The sequence below is a fragment of the Rana temporaria genome, chromosome 5, assembly GCF_905171775.1.
Source record: "Rana temporaria chromosome 5, aRanTem1.1, whole genome shotgun sequence".
NCBI classification, from domain to species: domain Eukaryota; kingdom Metazoa; phylum Chordata; class Amphibia; order Anura; family Ranidae; genus Rana; species Rana temporaria.
The window spans coordinates 208,105,006-208,132,118 of NC_053493.1; the positions used below are offsets into that span (position 1 = coordinate 208,105,006).

General features: G+C 42.5%; 1 protein-coding gene across 1 annotated transcript in view; it reads right to left on the minus strand.

Annotated features, from left to right (window-relative positions):
• The window catches only part of GABBR2 (gamma-aminobutyric acid type B receptor subunit 2), a 792,922-nt gene that overhangs the window by 199,184 nt on the left and 566,625 nt on the right, over positions 1-27,113 (minus strand). Inside the window, exons 12-13 of the mRNA XM_040353518.1 lie at positions 13,917-14,024; positions 1,133-1,255 (exon numbers count right to left, since the gene is read on the minus strand). Of these exons, the coding sequence (XP_040209452.1) occupies positions 1,133-1,255; positions 13,917-14,024 (231 nt within the window). The remainder of the gene's footprint in view (positions 1-1,132; positions 1,256-13,916; positions 14,025-27,113) is intronic.

The window sequence follows — 27,113 nt, forward strand, 5'->3', positions numbered from 1 at the left end:
TTGGCTGCGCCTCCTAATAGCAGGAGCAATGTTACGACGAAAACGACTTAGGCAAACGCCGTAAAAAACTACCGCCGGGCGCATGTACGTTTGTGAATTGGCGTAAGTAGGTAATTTGCATACTCTACGCTGAAAACTACAGGAGCGCCACCTAGCGGCCAGCGTGAGAATGCACCCTAAGATACAACGGCGTAAGAGACTTATGCCAGTCGTATCTTAGGCTAATGTCGGCGTATCTAGCTTTCTGAATACAGAAAGTAGATACGCCGGCGCAGATTTGAATTTACGCGGCGTATCTATGGAATGCGCCGGCGTAAATTCTATCTGAATCTACCCCATGGTTTATAACATTCATGTGTGATGCATGAAAATGCATCTGCTAACTGTTTCTCTGTATATTTTGGAAATCAGGTGATTAATTTAAAGCAGGCAATTCAAACAATATCAAACTATATATTTGCTTCAGCATCATCTATGTGGATGATCAGCATCATCAGTTATATAAAGTGCTATAAAGTACTATGTTGACTACACAACAAAGCAGTAGATCCATGTATACTTCATTGTACCTTCTGAAAACAGACATGACACACAATTGATATTCTGCTGGAAAAATAAAATAAAATTGTATTTGCTATTTATTATTACCATTTATTACAAATGAGTATTGAATAGCAAAATAAAAAGATCTTTGACCATTAGGGCTCATTTACATGTAGGGCATGAAGAGCCTTTTGTTTACTCTGCTGTCCTAGAGCGGAGCTGTAGGCAGGCAGTCCAGGTTATCATTATCTGTACATACTCACCCGCACAGCCAAGTTTGACAGGTATGTAGGAAAGGGTGCATGGAACCCAACACATAGCCTGGGAATCCAGGGTTATGCATCTGTACCTGCGTACCTGCCAAATGCGGGTGAGTCTGTACAGTCGATGGGTGTCCATTCACTAATATAGGCTGCCTGCAAGGGCTCTTCACACTGTACAGGGCTTAGTTCTCATGTAACCCATAGAGGTCTACAAAAATGACTGCTTATAAACATGTCTTCAGAGGTGACTTCACGGTATATTGTAAATATGATTAACCGTAGTCATATAGCTAGACTGTTAAAACCTGTGTATGGAAGCAACTTACCTCAAGATTATATTCTTCAACTGTCCTTTTCAAAGGATCCACTATTTGCCAACAAATCAAGATGCATAAGTCAATTAACAGCATCCCACCGACTATCACCAGTAGCTTCTGATCTTTGATAATCTAGAAAATAATGAAAATTAAAATGTTTCATTTTAAGAAAGTTGGTCGGTATAGTAAAAGTGTATGTAAACATACGCTAACATTAAACGTCTTTTATTTGTTCCCTTTTGGTCCCTTTTGTGATCTGAAAAAGTCTTGTGATCTCTGTCTATGTAGGCATTAAAGAGTTGAGGAGAGGTTTGACAGCAATGTCAAAGTTGAAAGATGGAAGCATACTACTGGGTTTATTTACTAAAACTGGAGAATGAAAAATCTGGTGCAGCTCTGCAGAGAAACTTCCAGAGATCAAAGCTAAATTGAACAAGCTAAAGTTAGAAGCTGTTTGGCTACCATGCAGTGCATGAGTGTTTTCTGGCACATGCTTAAAGAAGAACTATGACCAGAAGGAAAAAAAAACTTGTTACACCCCACAGGCATCCTTGAGCTAATAGCACTTGTTTCTAATAAAATAAAAGCATTGGACATTAAACAAAATGAATATTTGTTTTTTTCGTAACTTCAGGTTGTAGGTCCACTCCATGTCAAATATAGGTGTTCCCATAGGGAGATCCACCCTTCTCCATTCTGCCGTACTGTGTCTCCGAATTTCTCTGTTTAGTACACGCAGAGTCCGGCCCCACTGTCAATTCAGGGCACAAAGAGTAGAAACTATCAGATTTTATTGAAAGAAAGGTGTTTTTACACTTTTGTAAACAACATAGAAACTACCTACCATGCAGGGCAGAAAGGACAGTAGTGAGAGATACAGAAAGGAGTGGTCACCTCGGAGGCCAGAAGCTGATATCGCCCACGTAAATCTTTAAGTAAACAGAGCTTAACAGTGCCTAGATATATTAAAGTACATCCAGATACAGAAATGTTAAACAACTTAAAAGGCACCTAGAAACTCAAGAGGGTCAGGTGCATGAACTCCATCCACTGGGACCATATGGCATCAAGATTTTTAATAAAGTACATCCAGATACAGAAATATAAAAGGCTGTGAAACTGTCAGTTTGTATTGTGAATGAATACAGATTAAGAAGAGTGCCTTCATGTCAGTAGCATGTGTGCTCCTTTTCCATCATAGCTGCTGGTTCCAGCATCCTGGTTTTGGCTGTGGCATTCTCCTTGTCTGTCTGTCAACCTGCAAGGTGATTGATGTGGCCAGACTCTGGGTGGAGACCAAACCTGATATAAGCCAGCCAAGCCCGCAGTGCCATGGTTGTGATAGTGTGTGTGTAATACCTGATCAAGCTGCCTATTTGTCTGCCCTGCTCTGCCTGCCTTTTACCTGGACTGTTATTGAACTAAGAAAAAATAACCTGTTTGTATTGCTCAGTTCACACCTGCCCTGGCATGGTGGCCAGGCACTATGGCAATGTGTATAAGCCCTGGGGACAACTGAGTACTGGTAGGCCTGCTTGCCTTATGGGAAAGGGGCTGCTATAGGTAAAGAACACAGAATCTAACTATCATGCCTGACTACCTGCATTAGGGCTAAGCATGACACTTCATTCACAAAAACACAAGCTGGCAACAGTACACACCAGCTACTACACTAGTCTGAGACAGCCTAGTGTAGTAGCCCATGTGCACTGTTATCCGCTTGTGTTTTTGTGAATGAAAGCACCCTTCTCCAGCAGCAATGGTTTAATGTACACGCTCACAGTTTCCATTCCCCCTATGCCCTGATTAGCTGGCAGTGGGCATCGGGTCTGAACTCTAGAGTGTAAACTAAACAGGAGAGATTAGGAGGCAGCACTGCACAGTAGAGTGATGTTTTGTCTGTTGGTTTAGTTGGGGGGGGGGGTTTGTTGGGTCTGTGCAGGCTTTGTGTGCATTGAGTGTCACTGCCTGATCAGTGAGCTGATCTGTGTTGTAGGATAGTTACACTGGTGGGCAGGGCTAGCTGACAGCATAATCTTTGCACAGACAGACACAGCGACAAGTGCTATATGCACTTTGGTGATAGTTCCTCTTTAAGCAAATAAAACATGGAGACATGTACATGTATTGCAGAGATGTAACAAACAAGAATCAGAATTCCCTGCTTTAGTTTGGTGTCACTGGATAAGTATAGCAATATATATATATATATATATATATATATATATATATATATATATATATATATATATATATATATATATGTTTATAATTATCATAGATCCTGCCCATAAAGAAAATGTAAGGGATTGAGGATGTGATACATTGAATATTAAAAAAAAATACATCTTCATGATTTATATTTGATAATCACCACTTACATATCTCATTTTATTTTATGGTTTCCACAACTCCATAAGCATGAGCAAGAAACTGATATAATCTAGATCCTGAGTTAGAATATATATATATATATATATATATATATATATATATATTGTGACAGAGTACATGATTCCAGGTATGTCAGTGTGAGATTGGAAAGGTCAGCTTTCCCTGTCTTAGAAAGGGTTAAGCCTGGCCCAACAGGTAAACCTCCTCTCTCTCTCCCTATTAATTAGCCTGCACCTGATAGAGTCTGGGAGAGGGAGAGCTCAGTGTGAGATCCAGGCTGTGCTGGATGGGCAGACTGAAGTCTGTCTGTGTATCTGAGGAACAAGGTCTGTCAGAACTTATTGTTTATATTGAACTATTATTTTTGTTTGTTTATACTGGAGGCCGGAATAGCCGCTCCAGTAACCCGTAGTGAGGGACACTACTGTTTAGTTAGCCTCCTAAGCTGGAGTAGGCCTTTTTGTTTGTATTATTATTTTGATGCAATAAAGCCATATTTATTGCTATTTTGGTGACTTTGCTGCGCTGCATGTTTCACTATTTCTACTAACCCAAGCGACTTTGCCACAATATATATACTGTAAGATTGGTGAGTATGCCAGTCCAGAACTGAGTTTTAAGGCGCCTGGTAGCCCACTTTTATTTAAAAGCACAAAAGTTTACAAAATACATCAGCAGCCCTCACAGGGGGTTCCACCATTACTGTATCTTGCATACGCAACACTTTAGCCTCCTGGCTTTCATTCTTGCCATCCGGCTGTTTCAGGCCTGTAGCCTAGGCCTAAGTTCTGTTCCTCAGAACAAACAGTTTCCTAGAGTTAAGCACACACCCAACTTACTCCTGTCAGGCCCCGTACACACGTCCGAGAAACTCGACGGGCAAAACACATTGTTTTGCTCGTCGAGTTCCTTGTGAAGCCGCCGAGGATCTCGGCGAGCCAACTTTTCCCATTGACTAACGAGGAAATAGAGAACATGTTCTCTTTTTGGCCCGATGAGATCCTCGTCGGTTTCCTCGGCGAAAAGTGTACACACAACCGGTTTTCTCGGCAGAATACGTCTCCCATCGAGTTTCTGGCTGAATTCTGCTGAGAAACTCGGTCGTGTGTACGGGGCCTCAGTGCCTTGCTGCTCTATCACCAATGACTTCTGCCTCCTGCAGACATGCATACTCTAGCTGCACCCATGCAGCGTCTCTGACTCCTCTCAGAGGGATGGGAGTTCATCTGGCTCTGAGCCATGTCAGGTCAGAACTAAAAAGCCCAACACACAGCTGTACAGTTAATCTGTCTTTCTCTCCAAAATATGGCGTAAACCAGCAAGCTTTCACGTAGCACAGAGTCCCACCCTCACAATATATATATATATATATATCAATCAGTGAAAGACTCTTAAGATCTGAAGTCTTCCACCAGAGAAAAGGTATATTCTCTCTCTCTCTCTCTCTCTCTCTCTCTCTCTCTCTCTCTCTCTCTCTCTCTCTCTCTCTCTCTCTCTCTCTCTCTCTCTCTCTCTCTCTATATATATATATATCTATATATATATATATATATATATATATATATATATATATATATACAGGGCTTTTTTTTCAGGGGGAACTCAGTTCCACCACCTCTGGCTCAGACCCTTTGGTGCCTGCTCACCACAAACACTTTTAAACACAGAAGTCTGGTTTCTGTGTTTACAAGTGACAGCTCTGCACTTTGTGTACCCCCCCCCCCCCCGAACTATACACTCTGTATGTAATGCAATCCTCATATTTAATGCCCCTTTAAGACCCTTCTACTGTCTGTGAAATCTGAATGGGGTCGTGGTTGAGTTCCTGCACCTATTTTCTGAGAAAAAAAGCTATGTATGTATGTATGTATGTATGTATGTATGTATGTATATATATATATATATATATATATATATATATATATATACATACACACACATACAGTGCCTTGCAAAAGTATTCACCCCCTTGGCATTTTTCGTGCTTTGTTGCCTCACAACCTGAAATTAACATGGATTGTTTGAGGATTTGCATCATTTAATTAACAGACCATGTCCACAACTTTGAAGATGTTTTTTTTTTTTATTGTGAAGCAAACAGGTCAAAATACCAGAAAAAGTGTGTGTGCAGTATGCATAACTATTCACCCCCCTAAAGTCAATACATTGTAGAGCCACTTTTTTGCGGCTATCACGGTACCAAGTCGCTTTTGGATGAATCTCTATGAGCTTGCCACATCTTACCACTGGGATTTTTGCCCATTCCTCCTTGGGATGGTGTTGTTTGGGTGATGTGATGTGTTGGGTTTGTGCCAGACATAGGCCTCGTACACATGACCGCGTTTCTCGGCAAAAACCAGCAAGAAACTTGCTGGGAGATATTTTTTTGCAGAGGAAACCGGTCGTGTGAGAGCAAGTTCTCTATTTCCTCGATGGGAATGGAGAAACTTGCCTTGTCGAGTTCCTCGACAGCCTAACAAGGAATTAGACGAGGAAACCGATGTGTTTCGCCCGTCGAGTTCCTCGGTCGTGTGTACGAGGCTATAGTGTTTTCTTTGATGGCCAAAAAGTTCAATGTTAGTCTCATCAGACCAGAGCACCTTCCTCCATACATTTTGGGAGTCTCCCACATGCCTTTTTGCAAACTCAGAATGTGCCATTTTGTTTTTTGCTGAAAGTTATGGCTTTCTTCTGGCCACTCTGCCATAAAACTCAACTCTATGGAGCGTGCGGCTTATTGTTGTCATGTGACACTTAGATTGCACACAGGTGGACATCATTTCACAAATGATGTGACTTCTGAAGGTACAGTAGGTGTTTGTGATATTGTGTTTTTAGCACGACAGCATCGCGCTGATTCTCGGCGACATGGTGCCGAGATCTCGCCGACATCTCACACTCACTGGAATAGTGACAGCACATCCCAGCAAGCGCGTCATAGAAGCGGCGGGAGATCCGACTTGGATTCCTGCCAATTCTACACGTGTGCGGCGTTTGTTATGAATCCTGAGGGGGAAGTCCCCGCCGGATTTTAAATAAAAATCCGGCATGGGTTCCCCCTCAGGAGCATACCGAGCCCTTAGGTCTGTTATGGCTTGTAAGGAGAGCCCCCCTACGCCGAAAAAAATGGCGTAGGGGGTCCCCCTACAATCCATACCAGACCCGTATCCAAAGCACGCTACCCGGCCAGCCAGGAAAGGAGTGGGGACGAGTGAGCGCCCCCCCCCCCTCCTGAGCCGTACCAGGCTGCATGCCCTCAACATGGGGGGGTTGGGTGCTCTGGGGCAGGGGGGCGCACTGCGGCCCCCCCACCTCAGAGCACCCTGTCCCCATGTTGATGAGGACAGGGCCCCTTCCCGACAACCCTGGCCGTTGGTTGTCGGGGTATGCGGGCGGGAGGCTTATCGGAATCTGGGAGCCCCCTTTAATAAGGGGGCCCCCAGATACCGGCCCCCCACCCTAAGTGAATGAGTATGGGGTACATCGTACCCCTACCCATTCACCTGCAAGAAAAGTGGTAAAAACACAAATAAACCACACAGGGTATTAAAATATTTTATTAGTCTGCTCCGGAGGCCTCCCCTGTCTTCTTTAGCTCTTTTACCAGGGTAGGCTTCTTCTCCGCTCCGGGGGTCTTCTCAGCTCTGGGGGGGTCTTCTTCTATATTCGCCGCTCTCCGCTCTTGACTCGGCGCACCCCGGTTCTTCCTCCCGCTGTCCGGTTCCTTCTCCTTCAGGGCTGGCCGCCGCTATACTGGCGGCGGTCAGTCCGCTCTTCTGTAACGTCATCTTCTTCTCTTCTCGTCTTCCGTCTTCTCCAGATGTTGACACGCCGGCCGGCTCTTCTCGCTGCAATGACGTGTGCCCGGCTTGCGTCGGATTTATATAGGCCTCACAGTCCCATCATGCTCTGTACCTACCCATGTGATACCGTAGGTATCACATGGGTAGGTACCGTACCGTAGGTATCACATGGGTAGGTACAGAGCATGATGGGACTGTGAGGCCTATATAAATCCGACGCAAGCCGGGAACACGTCATTGCAGCGAGAAGAGCCGGCCGGCGTGTCAACATCTGGAGAAGATGGAAGACGAGAAGAGAAGAAGATGACGTTACAGAAGAGCGGACTGACCGCCGCCAGTATAGCGGCGGCCAGCCCTGAAGGAGAAGGAACCGGACAGCGGGAGGAAGAACCGGGGTGCGCCGAGTCAAGAGCGGAGAGCGGCGAATATAGAAGAAGACCCCCCCAGAGCTGAGAAGACCCCCGGAGCGGAGAAGACATCACAGAAGAGCTGAGAAGACCCCCGGAGCGGAGAAGACGTCACAGAAGAGCGGTGAAGACCCCGGAGAGCAGGAGAAGACCCCCGGAAATCGGAAGAAGAAGCCTACACTGGTAAAAGAGCTAAAGAAGACAGGGGAGGCCTCCGGAGCAGACTAATAAAATATTTTAATACCCTGTGTGGTTTATTTGTGTTTTTACCACTTTTCTTGCAGGTGAATGGGTAGGGGTACGATGTACCCCATACTCATTCACTTAGGGTGGGGGGCCGGTATCTGGGGCCCCCTTATTAAAGGGGGCGCCCTGATTCCGATAAGCCTCCCACCTGCATACCCCGACAACCAACGGCCAGGGTTGTCGGGAAGGGGCCCTGTCCTCATCAACATGGGGACAGGGTGCTCTGAGGTGGGGGGGCCGCAGTGTGCCCCCCTGCCCCAGAGCACCCAACCCCCCCATGTTGGGGGCATGCAGCCTGGTACGGCTCAGGGGGGGGGGGGGGGGCGCTCGCTCGTCCCCACTCCCTTCCTGGCTGGCCGGGTAGCGTGCTTTGGATACGGGTCTGGTATGGATTGTAGGGGGACCCCCTACGCCGTTTTTTTCGGCGTAGGGGGGCTCTCCTTACAACCCATAACAGACCTAAGGGCCCGGTATGCTCCTGAGGGGGAACCCATGCCGGATTTTTATTTAAAATCCGGCGGGGACTTCCCCCTCAGGATTCATAACAAACGCCGCACACGTGTAGAATTGGCCGGAATCCAAGTCGGATCTCCCGTCGCTTCTATGACGGCTCTGTCTCCATCGCGGCAAGCCAGCTCGGCGCTGGCTCCCGCGATGGGGCTCGTAGGTGGTCAATCTCGCCGAGAAAGGGAGCGAGATTGACACAATATCGAGTTCACCTACTGTAATTGGTTGCACCAGAGCTTTTTATGGGCTTCATAACAAAGGGGGTGAAGACATACGCACATGGAAATTATCAGTTTTTTACTTCTGAAGAATAGTTTTATGTATATATTTTTCTAATTTTACTTCACCAACTTAGCCTTTTGTGTTCTGATCCATCACATAATTCAGATTAAAAAAACATTGAATTACAGGTTTTAATGTAACAAAATAGGTAAAAAGCTATTACTTTTGCAAGACACTGTATATTCATATATTCAATATATGTTCAGGTACATTTGTATTTTTTGGTTTAAATTATTACAATTTTAGAAATAATTTTCTATATGGAATATTAGTTTTGACTTTTTTTGTATGACTTATGGAAAACCAAATTTTCTGTAATATGTACTAAGCTAACTTTCAAGATACTTAAGTTCATCAACAGGAAGTCAGTATTACTTTACATCACCCCAGCTATGATTGACTGTGTCTTAAATTTAGATTAAAGGTCAGTGTTCCAAGGGCTATGCCACTGCTTTCTGAAATGTGTTCTAGATTTGTAACAAAGTTCAGGATGCTCTGCAGTAAATGACTCTGGGGCACTGCCTGAAGATCAGCTGACATTGTTTTACACAATATAAAAACATTTAAAAAAATAACAAGTCATTTAAATAATTTTAAGGCATATGTTCCATAAGGGTGATATATGTTTACTGTTAACAAAACTGTATGTGAGCTTTAATTTATTTTAAATTGTGGTCACAAATTGTGATCTTTAGGATTCTACCTCCTCGTACCTGGTGGGCAGAATGTAAAAATACACATTATATATATATATATATATAATATATATATATATATATATATATATATATATATATATATATATATATATATATATATATGTATATATACACACACACACACACTATGGGGCAGATCCAGGTAGATCGGCGCATTCCTCCGTCCGGCGCAGCATATCTATGATACGCTACGCCGTCGTAACTTACATTTTTTTTGGGGTATCCTGAAAGGATTTCCGCCGTAAGTTACGGCGGTGTAGCGTAACTTAGGCGGCGTAAGGGCGCGCAATTCAAATGTATGTGATGGGGGCGTGTTTTATGTAAATACGTCTTGACCCGACGTAAATGACGTTTTTTTTCAACTGCGCATGCGCCGTCCGTGGAGGTATCCCAGTGCACATACTCGAAATTAAACCGGAACAAGCCAATGCTTACGACAGTGACGTCATTCTACGCAAATCCCTATTCGCGAACGGCTTACGCAAACAATTCAAAATTCGACGCGGGAACGACGGCCATACTTAACATTGAGTATGCCTCATATAGCAGGGGTAACTAAACGCCAGAAAAAGTGAACGCAAACAACATAAAAAAATGCGCCGGCCGGACGTACATTCGTGGATCGCCGTATCTAGCTAATTTGCATACTTGATGCGGAATTCGACGGAAACGCCACCTAGCGGCCGCCGGAAAAATGCACCTAAATCCAATTGCATATGAAATAAAAAAAAAAGTATCTGTAACATCTCCACTCTTACTCAACTTTACTCAAAGGAAGCATCAGACTCTCAACAATCGCCTTAGGAGTCCATGCACACTTAAAAAACGGCAATGCTCTTAGCAGAAAAAAACAATATTTGGAGCGTTTTTTTGCACTAGCGTTTAGCAGTGCTTAGGAGCAACTAGAGATTTTTTTCTGCCAGAAAACCGCTCTCAAATATGCAACACGGAAGGATTTTTTTTCTACCTCTAAAGGCTGAACTTAAAATATGCTTATACATATCCTAATGTGCATGGACACATTGGATAACGTTGCTTCTACAGGAAAAACACAAAACTCCTCTAGGAGCAGCATTTTTTACAGCCAGTGTGCATGGCCCCAAAAAAGACACAATAAGGCCTTGTACACACGAACGGACCAAACCGATGAGAATGAACCGAAGTTCAGTTTCATCGGACCAAACCGACCGTGTGTATAGGCCATCGGTCTGTTTTCCTTCGGTCCAAAATTTTAAAACATGCTTCAAAACCGAACCGATGGACCGCTGCCCGATCGGACCAAACCGATGGTTAGCACAGAAAAGCATCGGTTCAAAACCAGCGCATGCTCAGAATCAAGTCGACGCATGCTTGGAAGCATTGAACTTCGTTTTATTCAGCACGTCGTGTGTTTGACGTCACTGTGTTCTGACCCGATCGGATTTTGAACTGACGGTGTGTACACATATCAGGCCGTACGGCCACTTCAGAGGTGAACCGATGAAAACGGTCCGATGGGCCAGTCACATCGGTTTGGTCCGACCGTGTGTACAAGGCCTTAGATGCACCACTGAAGATGCCATGAATGGTGAAAAGATTGTCACCACATGTGGTAAATTTTGGTTGACATTCTCTGTAGTGGTACACAATTCCTCTTTATCCCTTTGTGCATTAGCATACATTGCAGCAGTGGTGATCTGTAATATTTTACACCTGTAATTTTCCTAAAAAAATAATAATCTGGTGTGGGAGCTATTTGGCCTTCCTACTTTCTTACTACACATCTCACATGACCATGTGGACTTAGGGATTCTTACTTAATTTTCCATGTAACTGGGGGCATGGCAGGGATGTGTCTTTTGCCTGCATACTTTTTGATAGACATTCCTTTTTCTCATCTTAGAAATTGTAAGGTATGGATTAGTGCTCAGATAAAGGGGTGGATTTACTAAAAGAAAATAGTTTGCTAATTTTGCAAGGGAATTTTCACAATGGCAGGGACATTTTTCCATTTGCTTTCAATGAAACAAATTGATATTTTTACTTGCACACAATTAGATGATGAATGTCAGCAGAGAGTTATCTCATTCACTAAGCTAAAGGTTAATTTTCTTGCAAAGTGCAATTTCCCTTGCAGTGAACAGCATATTGCCTTTGGTAAATCAACCCAATACCTAATGTATTTCTAGTTGTTCTGTGTTATTGAATGTTGGACACTGTACACTGTCAGATGAAGAGCTAGAGTATCTGACAATCCCAGCAATCAATCAGATTCGGTTTTACACCCTCCAGCTATTATTTACTAGTGATTACTGTAAGCTGGTTGAACAAGCATTTTTCTTTACATTTTATACTAGGGGAAACTGCTTTATTTAACCTGCCTGACGGTATTCCCGAGTCTGACTCGGGGTTAGATTTTCCTGCTGCGAGCGGTAACCCCGAGTCAGACTCGGGCTCGCCTCGCTAGATCCACAGGCATGGTTTACTTACCTTGTCCCTGGATCCAGCGATGCCACCGCGCTGTGTGAGCGAGCGGGACCTCGCTCGATTCACACAGTGCCTCTGTGTGACGCCGATCTCCGTTCCCTGCGACGTTACGACGCACGGGGACGGAGAACGGCACCAAATTCAAAAAAGTAAACAAACACTTTACATACAGTAATCTTATAGATTACAGTACTGTATGTAAAAAAAACACACCCCCCTTGTCCCTAGTGGTCTGCCCAGTGTCATGCATGTCATTTTATATAATAAAAACCTTTCTTTCTCCCTGCAAACTGTAGATTGTCCATAGCAACCAAAAGTGTCCCTTTATGTCAAAAATAGTTTTAGAAAACAGTGATAATAAATTATAATCACTTGCAGAATTGTGCGATAGCGATTTGTGGGAAAATTCGTTATAAAAAAATAAATAATGACAGCAACAATTCTGCAACTGAGCAAATTTCAGTGATTTTGATTTGATTACATTATTGAATAATTTTTATTATAATTATATTATTATTTGTTATAATTATTTATAATTATTTATTATATTATAATTTATAATTTTGTTTTTAAAAAAATGTCATACCCGGGATGCCTATTAGAATCTTGTTTGGTCAGATTTAAGTGAGTTATTTCTAAAAATTACAGACCTACAATATAAAACGCCAAATTTCCTTGCAAATAATGGTACCGCTTTCAGCATGTTTTTTCTGAAAGAATCATACCGCCAGGGAGGTTAACATACTTGTTCTCATTCCTACAGCGTGTCCCCCTTTCTAATTGTGACAGTGGGCTGGGGATGTTCTCCCTGCACCCGCTGTCACAATTTAAAAAAAAACGGGGTTCTGCCCATGCAGCCTCATTATTCTTTTACTGAGTTCTGTAAATGAATACACCACATCTACCGACAACCATTGTGGCTGACGACTTGTAGTTCTCAATGAACTACCAGGGTGCTGGTGAGCTCTGTTTAGGTAGTTAATTGATACTTCCTGTCATTTGCCTGCCCATACGAGGTACAGGCAGACAATTCCACTGACAGTCAGCAGGAGCCTGAGAATGCACCTGTGATCTGCTGACCATGTTAATTCTTATAATTTTAGTGTTTTCCTTATGGCTTGGGAAATTTTGATTTCAAGATTTCTATTGCTCTGTGGTTGGCTATTGGGAACATTTCCAATTATTTCATATTTTGACGCCCATCGCGAGAACAGAAAGTGAGAGAAAGAGTGACACAGCCAGCAATAATAATTAGGCTTTAACCCCTTTCCATGCAATCCAAATCTGAAATAGAAGTTCTGTCCAGAGTTGGAATTTAAATTTCATAAAACTATGCTGGACATACGGTATGTCATGTCCTGTTTGCAGTAACCACATGGCATGACATTGTTTGTAAAATTTAGACATATGTGCTTTGATTGTCCATACAATACATCCTGTTTATTGTTTTTTAATGATTGATGTTAAAGGGGTTGTAAAGGTAAAAAAAAAAAAATACCTAAATAGCTTACTTTACCTTAGTGCAGTACTCCTTCACTTACCTCATCCTTCCATTTTGCTTTTATATGTCCTTATTTCTTCTGAGAAATGCTCACTTCCTGTTCTTCTGTCTGTAACTACACACAGTAATTTGAGGCTTTTTCCCTGGTGTGGAGAAAGCCTCTTGAGGTGGGAGGGTGCGAGCAGGAGTGTCAGGACGCCCACTAACACACTCTCTATCTGCAAAGTAGAGAGTGTCCTGACTTGCCTGCTCGCCCCCTCCCCCCTCAAGAGGCTTTCTACACACCAGGGTGTAGTTAAAGACAGAAGAACGGGAAGTGAGGATTTCTCAGAAGAAATAAGGACATTTAAAAGCAAAATGTAAGGATGAGGTAAGTGAAGGAGGACTGCCCTAAGGTAAAGGAAGCTATTTATGGATTTTTTTTTTTACCTTTACAACCCCTTTAAAAATATCCCAAACAAAACTTACCTTTTTCTTCATTTTTACATTCTTAAAAATGGCATGAACTCTCCACGTTTTTGCAAACATTGCCCCAAAAGCTGTTGTGTAGCCCACTGTTAAGATCCATGTTCTGACCTTTAAAAAAGAAAAAAAAAATATATATATATATATATATAACTGAAGGCAAACCAGTATTAAAAAGTCTAGCATGACTAATGTTGTGAGATATTATTTTTCTCTGTATCATGTAATATTTAATCTTTTTTATAAGCAGCAAATCCAGTGTGAAGGGCATCCCATTTCATTACGCCAAGAATAATGACTGAATAATGAAGTTTGCTAAAACATGCCATTTTAAGTTAAAAAAACAGAAAACATTTTAAATGATTGTGTAATACTGTATATACTGCTAGCATTTAAATCATGATCTGCGCCTAGTTTTAGTAGGAAGGCAGGAAAGCATAAGAAAGATACTATACCACAAGGCATTGAAGGAAACAGAATGCTGTCTACAATAGCGAAGTGAAATAAAGCAGACCCTTGCCATTTTTTGCTTGTTTCTAGCAAAGCAACATATTTTGTATTCTGCACTGTTGTTTGTGTATCTTTACCCTGTGTAGTATGTGACTGGCTTGGTATCTAAAATAATTGTGAATGGAACCTTTTAAAATTAAAAAGCAGAAGCACTGTGAGGTGGATTTGCTAAAACTGGAGAGTGCAACATTTGATGTAGCTCTACATAGAAACCAACATCTCCTCATTCTGCCTAGTGACACTGTCACTGATCGTGTTCCCTGTCATTGGGAACAGCGATCAGTGATGTGTCAAGGCAAGCCACGCCCCCTAACAGTTGGAAGCACTCCCTAGGTCACACTTAACCCCTTCAGTGCTACAGGTTAAGCCCTTCAATATTTTTTACAGTTATCAGTGCATTTTTATAGCACTGATCGCTGTAAAAATGACAATGGTGCCAAAATCGCGTCAAAAGTGTCCGAAGTGTCCGCCATAATGTCGCAGTCATGATAAAAATGGCTGATCGCCATTATTACTAGGAAAAGATATATATATATATATATATATATATATATATATATATATATATATATATATATATATAGATCTATATCCAATCAATAAACGCTTATTGCATTTTTTTTTCCATAAATATGTAGAAGAATACGTATCAGCCTAAACTGTGGAAAACCATGTTTTTTTCTAGATTTTTGGGGGATATTTATTATAGCATCTTTTTGTTTATAGCGCAAAAAATAAAAACTGCAGAGGTGATCAAGTACCACCAAAAGAAGGCTCTAAAAAAGGACGTCAATTTTGTTTGGGAGCCACGTCGCAAGACCGTGCAATTGTCAGTTAAAGTGTCGCAGTGCCGAATCGCAAAAAGTGGCCTGGGCTTTGACCAGCCAAATGGTCCGGGGCTGAAGTGGTTAAGTTAGAAGCTCATTGGCTACTATGCACAGCTGCACCAGATTTTGCAGTCTTCCATTTTAATAAATCAACTCCTGCTCTCTCAGCAGCCCAGCTCACCCTGCTCCACCCCCCCCCCCAATCCCCAAAGTAAACACAGAGCAGGAGCACTGTCAGAGCCCATTCACACAGGGGCGACTTGGGATCCGACTTGAAGTCGCCCCAAGTTGCCCCAAGTCGCGCTGTTGAGAAAATCAATTGAAGTGAATGGAGCCATCTTAATGTACACTACTGAAGTCGCTACGACTTCAGAAAAGGTTCCTGTACTACTTCAATCCGACTTCTAGGCGACTTGTAAGTCTTTTCAGAAGTCAGATCACTGTCTTTACTGCAGCGACTTTTCAGGAAGTGAAAATAGTTTTTAGGGCAAACCCCTCCCACAGATCTGATTTTAGTTTGATTGGCCACTGGAAAGTCGCCTGTCCTGGAGGTGCCTTGAAGTCGCCTTCTAAGTAGCCCCAAGTTGCGCTGTGGTGCGTGCTGGGGTCGCCTTACAAAGGGTCGTGACGCCCCTGTGTGAACCGGCTCTGAGGGGGTAGCTGAGCTGCTGGGTTAACTATCAAAAATATTATAATAGTTTAAAAAAGTTATTTTTTCAGAGAATAGTGTCCTTATATCTTATCATTACATTTAAATACAGTTTATCTGGCAGTTCTTTTTTAACAAAGTATCATTATAGTGTTAAAGTGAATCTGTCTTACTAACCAAAAAAAAAAATGTAATTCTGTGCAGCAAATTTACACATATCTGACACACCCAGTAGCGGCTGGTGTTCAATATTTTTTTTGGGGGGGGGGCACGGCAAGCAAACCTGGCCCCCTCACTCACACTTCCCCCCTTTTCAATTTTAAATGCTGCAATTTTCTGAAAATGTTACTTACGGAACGCAACCCCCCCCCCCCCCCCCTCCCAGAGATGTTATTTCCTGCTTGTGTGTTTGTCTCACTGATTTTCCCAGAAGCCTGCAAGATACAAATCATATTTTGGCCATCTTTGCATCAACATAACGTAACATTTCAGTTTTGGTGAGAGACTCCCAAAGGGATAATCATGTCTATAGGGATGCAGACCCTGCCCCTTTCTTCATTAGGACCCTGCAAGTGCAGCAGCTGATCAATAATAAAAACGACACTCCCATTCATATTGCACATAGACAAAGTCAAGCAGCTATTTATTTTGAATAACAAAAGGTAGTAAGAATCTGCAACACAGTTTATTAAAATTCTTGCATTGTACATAGATTATGCAGAAGGGAACGTTTTTTTCTCAACAAAAAAGGAGTTACTCTTTAATTTTAACTAACAAACAGTAGTGTGCTTTTTCTGTTTGTGCAGTGTGCACATGGTAAGTGTAGCTGAACAAAATTATACACCCTTATGCCGCATACACACGATTGGAAATTCCGACAAGAAAAGTCTGATGTGAGCCTTTGGTCGGAAATTCCGACCATGTGTATGCTCCATCTGACTTTTGCTGTCGGAATTTCCACCAACAAAAGACTGAGAGCAGGTTCTCTATTGTTCTGGCGGAAAAAGTTCCTATCAGAAAATCTGCTCATCTGTATGCAATTCCGATGCGCAAAAAAAACATGCATGCTCAGCATCAAGCAGAAGAGCCGAAATGCCTAATGAACTTCATTGATCTTGGCTCGTCGTACATCTTGTACATCACGGCGTTCTTGACGGTCGGAATTTCCACCAAGATTTGTGTGACCGTGTGTATGCACCACAAGTTTGAGCCAACATTCCGTCAGAAAAATCCAAGTTTTTCTTGTCGGAATTTCTGATCGTGTGTATGTGGCATTAGGCCACTTTCACACGGGGCTGTCTGTTTTGACAGACTCTGCTTGCTCAGCAGGGATTGATCCATTGATCCCCGCAGAGCCGGTGAATGTGCATGAAGCATCTGTTCAGGTCTGCCTGAAAAACTGACTGGTCTGCTTGTGTGAAAGGGCCCTAAGGCAGGTAAAACGGAAAACAGAAATGTATGTGTATTGTGCAGTTAGCTAGCTACTTAAAGTGTTTGTAGACCCTTAAATATAACCAGTGAGGTGACTGGCTTCAGGTGATACACAGAGATTAAACAAATCCTCCTAAATAAGTTGTACCTGTTTATCTGCAGTTATCTCTCCTCTGCTGCTTTCTAAAACACAGAATTTACACTCTCAGCTGTCACGATCAAGGGGTCAGGCTCAAAGACCAGTTGCTATAGCAGTGGGAAACTCACACAGAACCAGCAGGATAGGAGCACAGGCAAGTTACCCTGGCGGATTATGCGGGCTCATCTGAGGTGTGGAGTCTAGGTACTAAGCGGTTCCTGATGGTGGAGATGGATTTTTGCTGCATGTTAACACCAGGTCTCGGTCATCAGGATTGCCCAACCAGGCGATGAACAAACCGGGGGGCCAGTATCGGATTAAGCAGGTAAGGATCAGACAGAAGCATTGTTGGTAAACAAGCAAAAGGTCATGAAGCAAGTCGTTGCAGTATTAAGCAGGTAGGGATCAGGCAGGAGCATAGTCGAGGAACAAGCCAAGGGTCGATAACGAGTGGTAGCAAAATAAGGGCAGGGAAGACAAGAGAGATATACTGGCTGAGAGAGCACAATAATCTGGCAAACAGGAAGTGCAGAAACATGGCTTAAATCAGGAAGTTCAGGGTTCAAGACAAATAAGGTTCAAGACAGGATAAATCAAGGAATTGTTCAGGGAACTGTCCAGAATTCCAGGTAGCGTAGCAGGATGAGACATCACCTGATACAGCGGAGGTTCCAGATTCAAATGCAGGCCCTAATATCAGCAGCACAAAGCAGGTGGTGGGAATCTGGATTCACACACTGCACAGCTAGGGGAAAATAACTCTAAACATGATTGGAAAGAAGGGACAACACCCACTTCCTCACACTACAATGGAACAAGCAGAGCTGTTTCTGCGTGCTGGAGCTCTCCTCTTCTGCACTTTTTTTTTCTTGGTGTTGGAGAAAAACTGTGAGGAATGGCTCATAGAGATAACAGAAGAACACGGCAGCAGAGAGAAATCACGCTCAATAATTTGGAGAGAGACAAGAACAGAGTATTAGAGAATGTGCTTTGTTCAGATTTCTTGTCTGAGATTTACAGCCACTTTAAAGATCTACTTTTAACATAACCTAACACATAAATAATTTAATTTCATTGCTAATTGTTACTGCTGTTATTCAATGTTTCTGTTTACTTATGACATTTAAAAAGATTTGCGAAAGAGACTAACAGGATATTTGCAGCTTGCTCATATTTGCCAAATATGTTAATTTTTAAAGTAAGCCTTTGGAGAAATGTTAATGATTAAAATATAACTAGTAACTAATAATACGCATTTACTATTGACTGGGAATACTCTGGTATGTGAACAATGATCTCCCTAATGGTCACTGGATCTGGCTTGCCCCCTTTTCCTTATGTTTATTTGCCTATCTCTAACCCACTAGCTAAACCACATCAAATCTGAAGGCTCCCACTCCTATTTAGGGATTTCCATACAAAAAAAAAAAAACAGTCTTATGCGCTCAACCAGGTCTCCAATACAAGATAAGAGGCAACAGTGCTCAGACTAATGCTCCTGTAGGCACAATTTACCAGTAAAAGTCCAGTAGGTAAGCACACAGCAGTATCTTAAAACATATGAAGACTTTATTAGAACATAGGGTTAAAATCTAAGCAGTCAGACCCACTTACATGTTTTAGCCTTGCTTAGTGAAATGGTAGAGGTACAATGAACCCCTTCCAGATTCCGATAAGCCCCCCGCCCGCAGACCCCCACAACCACCGGGCAAGGGTTGTGGTTATGAGGCCTTTGTCCCCATCAACATGGGGACATGGTGCTTTGAGGGGTCACAGGGGGCATGTGGCCTGGTATAGTTCAGGAGGGGGGGCGCTCTCTCTTGCCCCCCTCTTTTCCTGTGGCCTGCTAGGTTGCGTGCTCGGATAAAGGGTCTGGTGTGGATTTTTGGGGGGAACTCCACGCCATTTTTTTTATTTGGGGTGGAGTTCCCCTTAAAATCTATACCAGACCTGAAGGGTCTGGAATGGATATTTGGTGGGAACACCACGTCATTTTTTTAGAAATTCGACGCAGGGTTCCCCTTAATATCCATACCAGACCTGAAGGGCCTGATAATTGAATTTGGGGGGACCCCCACACTTTTTTTTTTTATTAATTACTTTTGTCTGTATTGCCGGGAGCCGACAATTCATTATAGCCGCGAGTGATTTTAAATTACTTTTTTTCCTTCAGAAATTACACTTTGTGCAGGGACAGTTCTAAGCACGCAAAACAATCGCTACTTCACAGGCATACTATACACCCCCTCAGGTACAAATTTAAAGGAATATTTCACTTTTATTGTTTCCATTTAAGCATTATTAAAATCACTGCTCCTGAAAAAACGTTAGTTTTTGAAACTTTTTTTGCATTGATACATGTCCCCTGGGGCAGGACCCAGGTCCCCAAACACTTTTTAGGACAATAACTTGCATATTAGCCTTTAAAATTAGCACTTTATATTTCTCCCATAGACTTTTACAGAGTGTTCCGCGGCTTTTTGAATTTGCCACGAACACCCCAAATTGTTTGCTGTTCGCCGAACAGGCTATGTTCGAGTCGAACATGAGTTTGACTCAAACTCGAAGCTCATCCCTAATTATAATAAAGTCTTCATATGTTTTAAGATCTTGCCATGTGCCGACCTTGATGGACTTTTCCTATTCAGGGATGGTTGTTTCAGTCTGAGGTAGAGGGCCTTTTTGAAATTTCTTTATCATTACAGAACTAGTGCAGTTGATAGTGACTAACTACCACAGCTCATACCATACCACATACCATGATGTGGATAAATGAAAACCTTCACAGACATATCATTAATAATTAAAGTGCACCTGTACCCAGACTACCTACATTAAAGACCCTTAAGCCTCATACACACAATCGGATTTTCTGCAGAGAAAGCATAGGACTTTTGTCCGAAGGGCGTTGGCCATGAACTTGTCTTGCATACAAATGGCAAAGAATTGTCAGCCAACAAACACAACACTATGTGTTTTTTCAGCTCTTTAGCGCCATCCTTTGGGCAACTTCTGCTAATGTTGTGTTATGGTTAGCATTGCTTCTGAGCATGCGAGTTTGTACTTTGGATTTTTGTCTGACGGATTGGTGTACACACAATCGGAAAATCCGACAAGGCACATTTGTTGTCGGAAAATTTTAAAGCATGCTATCCAACATTTGTGGGCGGAAAATCCGACAACAATTGTCAGACGGAGCAAGTGCGGGTGTGAAAGCACCTATTGTAATGAATGGGAGGCAGTTTTCTAGTGCTTTACAGGTGCTATTTCTAGCGCTAAAATGGCTGAAAACCGCCTCAGTGTGAAAGGGGACTATGGATCAAGAAAAAGACTCCAGAGACAGTTTCTTAGAAACACCTGGTGTTTGTTTACATTAGAGGGCTAGCAGATTTGTTTTCATAGAAAATCCAGTGCCTGCATTGTTAATTTTGAAAATGGATTTCTTCACAAACAGTATAGCTAGAGAGGTGAATGGGGCTTAGCATAAAGTGTTTTTACTGCTTGCTCCGAATATGAAAATACTTTAGTGTGCATGATTTGGGTGCAAGGTCACTTTAAGCGTTTAGGTTTCATTCATATTTACATGATTTAAATACTTTCTCAGTGAGAGCTTATTTTATCTGCTGTCTGCTGCAAGTGAACTGAAAAAATACACTTAGTTTTTATTACATTATATGCCAAACACGTCAAGCGCATTTGCATTGCCAAACAAAATTCTTACGGCCAACATCAATAACACTTTGGCTGCTGGAGTCCTCCAGCTAGAAAGTACTCTGACCATCTGGTATTAATCATGAATAACAATCTTGTTGTTACAAATTCAATATAAAACTCTGTGTCAATTAACATTTAGATTTTATTTCCCTGCAACTCAAGGAACCATTTCCCTTTACTTGTTTTTTTTACTTTTACTATAAAAACAAGGTTGGGCTTGCAATGTTAACCACTTCCCACCTGGCCACTGTACATATATGGCCGGGTAGTAGCAATAGGAGGAAGGAGATGGACAGCCGCACTCCAAAATAACTTTTCAAAAAAGTTGTCTTTTATTTTCAAGCAGGAACATGCATAATCACCACAACCATAAACCAGAACAGCCGACTAGTTTCGCACTCTTGCTAGTGCTTAATCATGGCTGAAGTATGGTTCAAACACAATAAAATTTATACCAAACATCAAATTTAACATGTGATTCTTTCAGCCTATGGCATCATAGAATTAATTGAAGAAGGGTACACCCAAAATCAAGGCAATTAAGAGAAACACACATGTGTATAAAAAACCCAAAGCACATCTTAAACACTGTGGTACAAAAATATATGCATAGATTTTAACCACTTGGGATCCGCCTGCCGTCAATTGACGGCTACAGTGCGGATCCCAATTTCCAAACCGCCGTCAATTGACGGCCGCCCCTTAGGGCGGTCCCCGCGCGCGCTCCAGAGCGCGCTGCGGGGAAAATCTGTGTTGGCCGTGTCCCTCGGACACAGCCAATTACAGATCGCCGCGAACGGCCAATCAGAGTGGCCGTTCGCGAGGCGATCTGTGCGGCCAATGAGAGAGGATCTCATATGTAAACATATGAGATCATCTCTCATTGCCGTTTTACACAGAGACAGCGGTGCTGTCTCTGGAGAGGAGACGGATCTGTGTCCCTTGTACATAGGGACATAGATCGGTCAGCCCCCCAGTCACCCCCCCTCCACCTACAGTTAGAACACTAAGCAGGGATACATTTAACCCCTTCCTCACCCCCTAGTGTTAACCCCTTCAATGCCAGTCACATTTATACTGTAATTAGTGCATATTTATAGCACTGATCGCAGTATAAATGTGAATGGCGCCAAAAATGTGTCCGATGTGTCCGCCATAACGTCGCAGTCCATTAAAAATCGCAGATCGCCGCCATTTCTAGTAAAAAAAATAATTAAAAAAAAATAATTCTGTCCCCTATTTTGTAAGCGCTATAACTTTTGCGCAAACCAGTCGCTTATTGCGATTTTTTTTTTTTTTTTTACCAAAAATATGTAGAAGAATACGTATCGGCCTAAACTGAGAAAAAAAAAATGTTATTTTTTTTTTAAATTGGGATATTTATTATAGCAAGAAGTAAAAAATATTGTATTTTTTTCAAAATTGTCTCACTTTTTTGTTTATAGCGCAAAAAATAAAAACCGCACAGGCGATCAAATACCACCAAAAGAAAGCTCTACTTGTGGGGAAAAAAGGACGTCAATTTTGTTTGGGAGCCACGTCGCACGACCGCGCAATTGTTAGTTAAAGCGATGCAGTGCCGAAAGCTGAAATTTCACCTGGGCAGGAGGGGGGTATATGTGCCCAGTAAGCAAGTGGTTAAAAAAGCACACAAGGAAAATTAAGTAAAAATATATATATACTTTAAAAAAAAAAAAAGAATATATGATGGTGAAATAATAAAATGAAATAGTAAGGTATATATAATATCATATAATATAGACAAATAAAAGTACATATACCCACAATGTCTATTGGAGCGACATATATATATATATACATGAAGTCAAGCAAACCTGAACCTGAATAAATGTGTATTAAAGGGGCCACGAAAATTTATGTATGTAAATATATAAATAAACTATGTGAATACAAAAGATTTTCTTAGGGAATAAACATGAGTGACATAATGATGCGTCCCATGTGGATGAATATACACAGAACGATGTGAAGTGTGTGAATATGCAAAGATATATAGATTCAAGTGCATCAATTATAATATGGATAAAATTATATACTATGCAATGAGAAACATAACACATATGTGTGTGTATATGCATATAGGATAAAAAGTAAAGTGAAAGGAAAGAAGGATTGCTTTATACTGGGATGTTGCGCAATAGTATGTCATAAAAGATTTTTCTGTACGTAGTCAATGTAAACATATGTGTATAACTATATAAAGAAGAAAATCTAATAAATAAATAAAGTGCACACCAGTATTAAAATGCATCATGTGTGTGGGAAACTACTAGTGCAGAGATGAAATCTATTAGTGTAGTAACAAAGGTGAAAGGGGGACAAAATCCTGTGTAGATAAAAAATGTGCATGATTATCCGAGCCTGGGGGCCATACACGGATGCACGAGAAATTAGAACAGATAGAAAGTGATCAAAAGCTAACATCATGTGGTGCTAATCAGTAATGGTAATGCATGTCCAAACTCGGTCTCAGATCTAATCATAGAGCGGGACGTGTCAAATCCTTGTGTAACAAGGGAATGCACAATGGTCGCATCGGTACAGGTGTAAGTGTAATGACCAATGTAACCAATGTAGATCTGTAGTTAATTTCTTGTTTAAAACCAAAAATAAAAAATAAAAACAATAGAAAATACATGATAGATGAAGCTCTCCAAAGCAGGTATATAGCTCCTTTTTTTGTATCATCCTGATTTGATAATTATATACTAAAGATCAGACGGCATTATACCCACATTCATCTTATGGGGTTACACACCAGGTCTCTACATACAAGCAGAATATAGGACATATATCATACCCGACTTTGCCATATTGATTCTCTTCTCCCTTTTTCCTTTTCCTTTTTTATATAAAATAAATTGCTTCCAGTTTGAGGGTTTTGCATAGTGGGTTTGATCGAACCATGCCTAGTTAGGGTCATGTTATGCTCTCCATGTTATATATATGGAATCATGCGATTACAGTGTGACGAGGTTGGCTTATAGGATGGTTCCATTCTAGCCACCTCTTGTCCCTGTTTGCATTTCCACAGGAGAATGTATCATTATTATTTACTATTTTCTTTTAATTTTTGGACCTCTGGCATGTGTCAGTCAAACCTCACTATTTTATGGTTCTAGTCTTGTTCCGTTTGGAAACATGTACTGTTGAACACATCATTTAACTACCTGAGAGAGGAGTACCTTTCTCTCCTTTTTACATCTATACCAATTAAAACTACCTTTTATCCCTTTCGGGTCATACATCTATAGACACACAACATTGCGATCCTTTGAGATTGCTCACATCGGACCGGGTTTACTAGACGGTCTTATCTATATATACGCACGCATACATTAACTCAGCCTGCCTGTTGATGTATATTTTTTCTTCTTCTTTTCTTTTCTTCTCCTTCTTCTGTGTTTTTTTTTTCATATCCTTTTCTTGCTTTTCTTGCTTTTCCGTGGTCATTTCTCAACTTTTCCTTTTTGCTCCTCTCTTTCTCTTTCTTCCCATTTTCTAGATACATGCAGGCTGCGGTTTAAGATATAGCCATCACCAGAAACACAGCTAACTCTATGTTCTTAGCAGATCTGTGTTTCTGACTACATATTTACTTTTTCTTTACAACGATAATATATGTGTTTATGTATGTGCATTTACTCTTATTATTATTATTCACATACATGTGCGTTGTGTGCTATTTGAGTCTCCACTTTGCAGCCTGTACTTTTATAACGGCTTTGGAGAGCTTCATCTATCATGTATTTTCTATTGTTTTTAGTTTTTATTTTTGGTTTTAGACAATAAATTAACTACATTGGTTACATTGGTCATTACACTTACACCTGTACCGATGCGACCATTGTGCATTCCCTTGTTACACAAGGATTTGACACGTCCCGCTCTATGATTAGATCTGAGACCAAGTTTGGACATGCATTACCATTACTGATTAGCACCACATGATGTTAGCTTTTGATCACTTTCTATCTGTTCTAATTTTTCGTGCATCCGTGTATGGCCCCCAGGCTCGGATAATCATGCACATTTTGGTGGATACCAACCAAAAGATTCGACGCGCAAAATTTGAAATTACGTGGCGTATCAACAGATACACTGGCGTAATGGCTTTGAGGATCTGCCCCTCCATGTTTAGCACACAAACAAGCCTCTTCTCATTGTGTGTTGAGGGCAGCAGGAATATCTGATATCTATATCCAGACTGATAGGAAGCGGTATATGACAGAAGCACTCAATCGGAATGTGGGACGTTCCATTACATTAGTGGCTAGCAGCGGGACGCTTCCTGCATTCAGGGACATCCAACCTCCACCTGGATCCAAGGTTCGGATAGCAGGAGAGGAGAGGTACAGATACCAGCCGCCATGGGAGGAGGTTTGCGAGAGAAGCAGATACAGCACAGAGGACCAGTATCAGAGCAGGTCCTGCTGGGATGGTCGGATTCTGTACGCTGCGAACTCTGGAAGGAAGCACTAGCCCGTGAGCAGCGACACCAGGGAAAAGTTCTCCCCTCCAACCGGTCGCAGTATGGATTGCGGGTGCTGTTGTTGGGAGAAAAACCGCACAAAGAACAGACAGCTGAATTAAGCAGGCTGGTCTGGGCAGAAATGCGGCTGGATGAGAGCTACAGAGCCCTTCGGTGGCATGTATCCCAGCCCAATGGAAGGCTTAAGCTACGGCAGCCTGGGACTGTTGTATGTGGAGCTGACAGGGGACTCTAACTTTGGCTGTGATTTGGAGTGGCGGTTGGACGAAATCATGGATTTCAGAGAAGGGCTACTGAACGTCTCGGAAGTGCACTGGGCACTGGAAGATTTGGAGTTTCTGGCCATTCAGGAATGGGAGCTGGTGATCGCCTACAGATGGCTGCTAGACTCTGCTCAGCGCCAGGGCTGGGCTCCCTTTGCCTGGGACTATCAGGAAATACCAGTGGACAACGCTGAAATCCTGGCTGAAGCATCAGCAATGTGGCAGAGTAACAGTGTGCTTTGCCAGCCTGCCCCCGCAGCTATGGACGCACAGGTCTTATGGCGGATGCAGCAAGTGCTGACTGACCTTGATGATCCTGTTTCTGCATGGGATGATCTTGGATGAAGGAATGTGCCTGTCCAGCGGTATGCCAGAGAATCGGCAGGGGAAAATCTGGATATTGCCATCCCCAAAGATGAAGTGCTGACAGCAGGGCAGAGTACTGCTAACCTCGGCCCAGCACCGATAGCATCTTCTGGGTTCCACGGACAGGAGATGGTGAACCTCTATCCCCAGACACCAGTTGCAGAGACAGGGGATTTGATAGACTTTTCTGCTGAGGAAGAACAACCTGAGGAGCCTCCAGCAGAAGAGCTGGTATCAGGGCCATACTTCACTATGCTCTGTCCCTCACCAACAGCCGTATCTGTGGAGTTGCAAGGAACTTTCCCAGCTAAAGCGCTGGTCACCGGACAGAGGGTTTAAGACCTCTGCCCCACCCCTGTGGCAGTTCCGGATGCTCGGGGTGAGAAGGTGGCGATCACTTCCCAGCAGCAGATACAGGGGGAGAAGGGAGAGAAGGTGTTCATTGTCCCTCCCCAACAGTTGGCCAGGGTGGAGAATGTAGTCTTTCCTCCCCAGCAAAGATCCGTGCATCTGGGAGACAGTACCACAGACATGTTGTCCCAGCAGCCAGATGAGGGAATGGAAAAGGAAGCAGCCAGCTCACCTCCCCAATGGCAGCTACACAGTTTGGGCATGGAGGAATCCAGCCTCCTTCCCCAACGGTTAGCTGGAGCGGATGATGTGGAATCCCCAGCAGAAGTGCTGGCAAAAGGGCAGAGCGCCGCTGGCCCCTGCCTAGCACATAGTGTCTCTACAGCTTCAGGAAGCTGGGGCGGTCGGCCCCTCTTCCCAGCAGCAGACCAAGCCCA